The sequence below is a fragment of the Anopheles cruzii genome, chromosome 3, assembly GCF_943734635.1.
Source record: "Anopheles cruzii chromosome 3, idAnoCruzAS_RS32_06, whole genome shotgun sequence".
Lineage (NCBI taxonomy): Eukaryota > Metazoa > Arthropoda > Insecta > Diptera > Culicidae > Anopheles > Anopheles cruzii.
In genome coordinates, this window is record NC_069145.1 from 76,366,688 (window position 1) to 76,375,005 (window position 8,318).

At 51.3% G+C, this 8,318-nt stretch overlaps 1 protein-coding gene across 1 annotated transcript; it reads right to left on the minus strand.

Moving 5' to 3' along the window:
• Positions 1 to 2,542: 2,542 nt before the first annotated feature.
• Positions 2,543 to 4,029, minus strand: LOC128274661 (uncharacterized). Its single transcript, XM_053012924.1, has 3 exons — positions 3,927 to 4,029; positions 3,459 to 3,859; positions 2,543 to 3,391 (listed from the first exon to the last, which is right to left on the minus strand). Exons 1-3 carry the CDS (start codon positions 4,027 to 4,029, stop codon positions 3,233 to 3,235), a joined length of 663 nt encoding a protein of 220 aa, XP_052868884.1. The 3' UTR covers positions 2,543 to 3,232.
• Between the last annotated feature and the right edge of the window lie 4,289 nt (positions 4,030 to 8,318).

Sequence of the window (8,318 nt, forward strand, 5' to 3'; positions counted from 1 at the left end):
CTGGGATTTTAGTGGGAATCCAGTTTTTACAAACGACAGAAACAAACGGCGGTAGATGACTGCAGCAACAACAAAAACATCAACCCACAATGGGTTGCATTTACTTTCACTTTCTTAGCACTTTTTGCCAATGCACAAATTAACCAACTTGCGTTCACACGTTGCGCACACAGGTTTCGCAAAGCCTACTTCGCTTCGAGTTGGCATCCGTATTTTCGGGCAGCCCAAAGCCAAAACATAGACTAAACATAGAGCTGGCTTCCAATCGCATTTTGTTTCCGGAATATATTTTTTTTATCGTGTAACTTGCAAAGTGTAAACATTCTCGGAACCCACCCCCTCGTTTGGTTAGGTTTCGCTGTCACAGTTGCTTCACTTTCGCACACCAAACGCAGCACAAACTTCCAAATCCATCACTGCGAGAGGCGAGATCGGGTGGCGATCGACGAGTAGAGTGTACTTAGTTGCCACTTAGACCGGTGTTAGCTGCTGCGGAGTTTGCTTAATTTCCATTAGCCTAGCGTGCTAATGACACACGGTCAAACGGTATTATGTTTCTTAACAGTATCAAACAGTGCGTAGGCTCTTGTAGGGTAGTTTATGGTTAAGGTGTGCCTACAGTGGGCGTTCGGGCAGGAGCAGCAGAAGTAAGATACGACACAGTAAGTGCAGTTACTTCCCTAGTTAAATCACCCATTTATATCCTCGCTCCGTGCTCCGTGCGCAGTGAGGCAAACAATACACAGTTTAACAAACACTAGCCCATTATAATTTTGTTTACCAAACTCCCTCTCTCTGTCTCTCTGTCTCTCTGTCTCCTCGTAGAGTCCGTTGAATTATATTTTAATAAAACAAGTCGTGTTGTTTCTTTATGGTTGTATTGTTTCAATTTGGTTTCATCCTTCCATCCTTTGCCATTTCCGTTCCGTACTCAAACACCGATTTTAACGACAGATAAACAGAGCTTGTAATGTAAAACATTGACTAGCTCTCACTCGTACCGCACGTCAATCGGGGAACACGAATGGCCAAACGAACATTTGATGCGGAAGACGAAGCAACGGCCCAGCCGGACCGTTGTTCTGCCCACCAGTGATCAACTATGAGACCACGATGCACGAAATATGAACAAAACTAAAAATGCGATAGAGTTATATATATTGTTAAAAAAAACTAAACACTTAACAGATAGACCAGATAGGTAAACTGGCCGATGCGGGTGCATAAACTCCTTTCTAGTGACACGCGATTGCGCATCCGCCAGAGTCCACCCAAAACGCTCCCCACACACTGCGATAGAAGCTTACGCGTTGTTCTCCCTGCTGCTAGCCACAATCGCACCAACAACACCAGAGTAGAGGCAAAACAGTGCGGTTTGCGGTGCGGAGAGCTCGAAACTCGTCGGATGTCCGATGACAGTCGCGATCGCGATCGTTGGATAGGGGTGGTGCTCAAATAAATTAGTAAATTCAAACCAATAAAGCTAAACTAGAGACGCAACCCAACACTAAACCCCGGGCGGGCAACTGAATTATGTACAGACGATTTTACTGACGATTATAAAAAAGCGGGAAACGGAAGCGAAACACGGAAACACTGCGGAAGCGCAGAACACTAAACGAAAGCTGAACAATTGGGGGCGCTGAAATGTTTTCGAAACCAATGGGTACGTAGGATTTAAAGCAGAGATTTAATAAAGATAGCAAATATTGGCCCCGAGTGCGCAACGATTGGCAGAGGCCGGGCCGGGTACGTTTAATCGCGCTTTACCTTTGCCTCCCAAAAAACACGTGTGACACAACCGCACAACTGTGGTTCTGTGGTTCGCGCACTGTTGTTAAAACTTCTTATGTAAAAATAAAGTGAGAACGGAAACGGCACACGAGGCGGAGAATGTTACACAGAAGGGAGTCCGAGAAAAACAGATCGACTGAGCGGAAGATAGGATAGGGATTAAGGGGACACTGGCACACACGAGATGCTTTAAGGAGACTCGGAGTGAAGGGAAAACTCGCAACCTTGTGGATCAAGATTAGCTAAACGAAGTTGAAGCGGCGAACGATCGGGTATAACAGTGAAAAGACGGGCACCGAAAGGGAAAGAACCCTGTTGGGGACGAAAAGCAGTACGAAATAAAAAACCAAAACTACAGAAAGTCTTGAAACAGTTAAGCGCAACGGCTGATTGGTTTTCGACTACGAAAGAAACGCGACACGCGGAACGAAAAGCAAATGTTAAAAGTGTTTGAAAATTATTGAATTTCAATTAATATTACATTTCTACGATCGTTGGCCAATGATGTTTTGGCGGGCAATCAACACCTTCGGTCACCAGCTGGCTTTCTGCTCTCTGGACAAGAGACATTTTCGGTGCATCGTGTTTAGTATATCCGCAGGCGTTTTTCGAGGGAAAATGTTCAATGGTTGAGATTCTAACAGGGCCACACATTGTGTTTTCCCGATGCTTGATGCTATCCCGGTTCCTACAAAAGTTGTGATCCCAAAACAATGATCCAAACGGGTTCGTTAACAATATTTCCGTACTTTTTATTCTCGTTCCAATGAAAACAAAAACTTACAAATTTAAAAACAATAATTCTGTCAGTATCTCGAACGGGTGTTGTATGTTTGTCTTTTTTTCTCAAAACTCATTTTCATTTTGCCTATCGAAAGGTCCGGTCTTGGTGCGTTTTTGTGTGTGTGAAGTATTCGAGCCCTCTTGATGCCAGGCTTTGTTTTCCAACCTGCTTTGAGCCCGGGGAGGGTTGTTCTGAGATGAGCCCTCGATCGCTGGGCGCCGATCGCGCAGAAGACTCCAAATTTCCAGGATGAAAGTTTGGTCAGATGGCGACGAAAATCGTCCGAACTGTCTGAAGCGGTTTTCTTAAGGTACAATAAATAGTTATTACAAAAAGCAGATCCAACGAGTGCGCCAGGTTCCGCGCGGCCAAGGGTGGTGTTATTGTTGTCCTGTCTCTCTGGTCGCTTTCTCTCTCTCTATCTCTCTGTCTCTCTGTGTAGCCTTTTCTTCCGTTTTTCTTCCCTTCCCTGCTTGCTGTTGTCGCGAGTCGCGAGTGCGATCACTTGGCGGTTAATACTTTTGGGCGATACGAATTCCAACGTGATGGGGATCTCCGATGTCACTCGAAGTTAGACACGATAAACAAAAACGGGGAAAGCTCTGCACAGTCGAGTCCGGGTCGATGCTCTGCTGCCGCTAGAGAAGGGGGGTCCTACAGGCGAATGGCCGGGTTGCGGGAGCGGACAAAGTTCAGCAGCTCGTCAGAGTCTTCGCACACGAACGGCTTCAGGTGGTGGCAGGCGACGTCGTGCCACTTGAGCCCGTCGTTGTAGAAGTTGTTCAGGATCGACAGACAGGACTCGTCGTTGCCCTGCAAGCGGAAGAGGGTTTATGGTTAAACTTTACGGTCCAGTAACAGTGCTTTCGCGAGGCCTTACCTGAGCGGCCTCCCGGTTGTCGGGTTGCGCCTGTCCGTAGCCTCCGGTGTAGCTCCAGTCGCCGGTGTTGCGCTGGGTGGTCGCCCCGATCTTAACGCCCGATCCGGACCAGAACCAACCGTTCTCGTTCGGGGGCTGCAGGTCCGGTCGGTCGCACCCGGCAAAGTTGCACTTCCGGCCGGACGTCCAGATGTAGCGCACGTTGCCCCGGGCGAGGCGCTGCTTGATGAACTCGTTCTCCTGCGGCGTCTCCATCGAGACGGCGTCCATGCAGTGCCGGCGGCAGATGTTGCGCGCATCGAGCCAGTCCACCTCGAGGCTCCGGGTCGGGGCATGCTCCCAGCTGAAGAAGTACGAGTGGGCCACACCGCGGGCATCGCGGTATGTCGCATGTCGCACACCTGCACGGAGATACGGTTGAAAAGGGCGTTCTGGGGATGCGATTGGTAGCTGGACACTAGTACTCACGATTGGCGCAGCTTCTCGGGTCCGGAAGCGCCAGACGGCGCTGGGCTAGCACCACCGTGGCCCCGATGGCCAGCAGTATCAGTGTCCGCAGCATTACAGACATGATGGCAGGATCAGCTGCAAGTAGAGTGCGGATGTGGAATGTTAATTGTGTGCGGACATTGTGACCAATTCCCAGGCCTCGATCGTCGTCGCTGTTGGAGGCCGCTGCCGTACGGCTATTGTTCCGCCGCTGTCCACCGGAACACCTGACCAAACCCAACCGACCGACCGATCTATCGCAAAACCCCCTGCCGACCGTCAGCAACCGGCTCTTCTATGGGGCCCACGCCCTCCATTGGGCACAATGTTTGATTGTTGTTGGCCATTATTTTCTCGAGATGAAATTGATTACCGATCCCGATGGGCGGCGCGTGGGGGTCGTAGGCCGTACCGAAGGGCGTACCGCTGGCAAAGAATGATCGTTTATGATGTCTCTCACTGTGGGCACGCCACCGAACCGGGGAATGTAATTCGATTTGTTGTTGTTTATGGAACATGAACGGAACTCGCCTGTCACATGGCATTCGGGGACAGAACGAAGAACTAGAAAGTCTAGTAAATGAAATGTCTATGCCGGAAATAGCTCGAGTTTTGGAACAGAAATGTAACAGAGGACCACTTGGTCTGCAGCAGAGACAATGTAAATCTCTATGGCTTTCTATAACGGTGTGTTTTTACGACGAGCGTTACCGACTGCTCTACCAACGGCGGGATTGGCCTTAACCTAAATCACAAGAAGTGGAGTTCTCGATTCATTCTGAGTCACGTCACACAATTACGCCTAATGGCACGGTGCAGACAGCGATCACTGCGCATGTGAACCCTTTTCCGAAAAACAATAGCTGTCTAGTTTTGGGACGGCAATGCGATCAGCTAGCGCTTTCAAGTTCCGCCGCCGAAAGACCAATCTCTGGCTCTGGCGCTGACCTCGACGGGAAGGCACCCAAATTAGCATCCAGCGGTATGATCCGATCCACTGCACGCCGTCGTCGGTAATTGGGAGGCTAACGAACTGGCATCTGGCATCTTGTTTCCCTGTGTGTGTGTGTAGAGGCAGCCTGCAATTGATGCCGATGCCGAATTGGAGTGGCGACGGCCTTGTCCCCAGTGATCGGCCGTAATCAACTCGGTTCCAAGGCTGGTCTCATCAATCACGAGGAAGCCTAGGAAGCCTTCGAATCAGTGCGCGTGACCGATCAAGACATTAAGCTGCTCATTGCGCGCCCAGAAATGGAGGGCCCGAATCCACCGCTCGAGAGGATCCCACCACGGTGTGTGTGTGTCGTGAATGATGTTACTCAATCGGTGGGCTCTGTCGCCAAGAGGGCCATCTCCGAAGCCCCGATCAATGCTGGCCGATGCATCTCCTACCGAGAGGGTTTCTTCACTCGCCGGGCCTCCGTCGTGTTCTGGGTCTCGCTGCTCGTGGATCGATAATAAGCCACGGCTTTCGTAAGCCCTGCACGCGCGAAGTGGCACGAACCTGGCCAAGAAGTGCCTCGGCCGAGAAGTGCGGCCAACGAGACAGCCAGTCTCAGATATCTTATCGGGGCCCTTCTCGCACGCTAGAAGCTGCTGCTACCAGCGGCGATGTGATGACGTAACCGCGTCGGTCCTCGGGAGATCCCCAGAGCCCCCTCTGAGCAGCAGTCGAGACGATCCGGGCAGACGTCTCGAAGCATCGATGGAGTACCATCATCGACACTCGTTACGCGATGATGCAATTCACCGTTCACACCGTTCTTCTGCAGCTTCTCCCGGGGCCCGAGCCGGACCCGGAGAAACCTCTCAAATCAGCACACAAACACACACCGGGGCAAGGGAATGGGGCAGGTTATGTCGAGCTGCGCAATGGACATCGCTTTTGGCGGGCGTCACAAATCGGGGTTACGGAACTTTCTCCCGCGCCCAGCGCAACGGATGCGCTGGCTGGCAACCCGCATGACGTGCCGTTGACGGCGCAATACTCGCAGCTTTTGAGGTTATGGGCCGCCATGAACAAATGGCAGTCGGACCCTAAACGTCGTTTTTAAAGGAGGATTGGCTGGTTTATTGCTGGTCTGCAAGTACGTGAAAATAGTTAAGGGCCTAGCCTTCGTCAGAATGCGGTCCCACAGATCCACGACAGCTGGGGTTACGACAACGCGACCGACAGAGAGAGAGAGAGCGGTTGAATTCTTGCCTGCTCGCCATATGGGGTGCCGTGCCGTCGGAATACGGAATGAGGTTCGTTCGCGGGTCATAATGCCAATGTGCCAACCTGTAGCTGTGGCCGTGCTCTGACGCTCGTGGAACATAAACATACTTTAACACGTACGGCACCGAGTGGCAAAAGGGGTTCCGACCAAATATAGGTCGCCGCCCGGTGGGCCCGCGGGACCGAATGGAAATTGTTGAACGCAACAATGAACTACATGGGCTGCTAAGTAATTGATTAACTGCGAACCCCACTGCCACGCACCTTTTTGTTGTGTAATCGCATGAGGTTGGTTAAAAAGAAATCCATTATTTTTGCGTGAATTTCCAAACTTTATTTACCCACCAAAATACATAGTAGAAGCTTCCTGGCCGTTAGTCCTGGTTTAGACAGCGTTTGAGCTGCTTTATCACAATCTTTTCCACACAATATTGTCGTACGTATACCATTTCTCATACCCAGCCACCATTCGTTTAAGAAATGGGTCGATTTCATTCCGTTTGGCCAAAACTTCGCAGATGGATCTGCGAAAATTCTCTGTGGTGACTTCCATTGTTAATAACCTGTAACTCACAAACAAATGGAACAAATAGTAAACAGTAAAAGCATTTTTAAAGTATAAAGTGTCAGCTTTAAAACGAGCATAAACTTGAAGCTGTACGATCATTACTTCACGAGATATCGATCACTAAAGTCATCTACCTAGAAAATAATGGTTTTTTTTTACCCATCCTTTAAGAATTTGGTGGAAGAAACCTGAGACTTAAATAGATAGAACAAATTACATGGCGTGGATCGTCCGTAGGCCATTCGCAGATCATCCGGAGATTATCCGATTGATCAAAACTTGAACCCGGTGCTAATACGGCTCTGAACGGTTACAAGATAATAATGATGAATCGGATGATCTTGCGGAACGAAAGTAGAATCTTCGAGAACCGGATGGTGCCAGGACCTTGATGGAGGTCCACCAATTATCAGCCCACGTAGTACGCACGGTACCGGATTTCACTCGCTCACTTTTGGGCGCCTGATTCAAAGTGTCACTTAGGACTCAGTTCGGCCGATTTGCATGCCGAAACGAGCGTGGCCGTGGTCGCGTGATCGTTCCCGACCCGACGCTTTCGTTTCCGACCGCCGACACCAAAAATGAACGAACCGCGAACCCCGAGGGACCTCCAAGTGAGGGCCAAGTGCACGGCTGCAGTAAAAGTAAAAGTTTCCACTCCACGCATCCCGCTCGCGGCCAGTTTTATGCTTTTCACATCTCACCCGCACGGGACAGGTTTCGGGGCCGCACCGCTCTTCGCCCCGCCACCCAAGAATGCCGGGATTGATTGGCTCGCCAGCCTCCCCGTCGATTGGAATGGAGCCAGCTCGTCAACACCGGCTCGGAGTCATTCGGAGAGCCACTTTTACGGTTACCATCGGTTGCGGTCTTCATTTATCTCCTTCTCCTCGGCTGCATCGTTGCACTTTTGCTGCACCCGGTGGAGGCCCCATGCAGCCTCCTAAGAAACCGGTCCATCCTGAACCATCCGGACCGTGAGCCGCCGGTCTGGCGCCGTATCCGGTCGGCCGCCGGTTAACGGTCCCCAGACATTCTTGGTGGCGACGGTCGTTGACACCACGCGGTCGACGAGTCCTTCCCGTTTCTAACGGGCCACGGGACCGGATACGGGGCCATGGTCGTCCAAGAATTATGCTGGCGTAACGCGCCGGCCACGAAGCCATTGTGCGCGCATTTGACGCGCAACTAATTGGGGTTGGCGCAGATCTTGCCTCGCGATTGGGGCCGGGGCGCTTATCGCCGCGCCGGAGATCTGCTTTGCGGGGCATTACAAAATTGCACCCCGACTGCAAACTGCAATTGAGTGCAGCGCGGGGTGTTGCAACCGCCTCATTACTCTCCTGAGAACCGTTCCCACTTCTTTCGGTCGGTGCGGTCAGTGAGAAGCTGTTTTGTTATCTTGGCCGTAATGCGGCCGTCATTAGGTGACGTGCCGCGCTTCGTTCTGAGAATGCGCCAGCGGAAGTTCCCGGGAAGCGGATCGCGGCCAGATAGCCCGGAGGCAACTCGCAAGGGAGAGCGCAACCAGGCGTAACAGTTAGCGACAGGCGTGATCGTGGCCATCGGCTGTCCATGGTGTCCA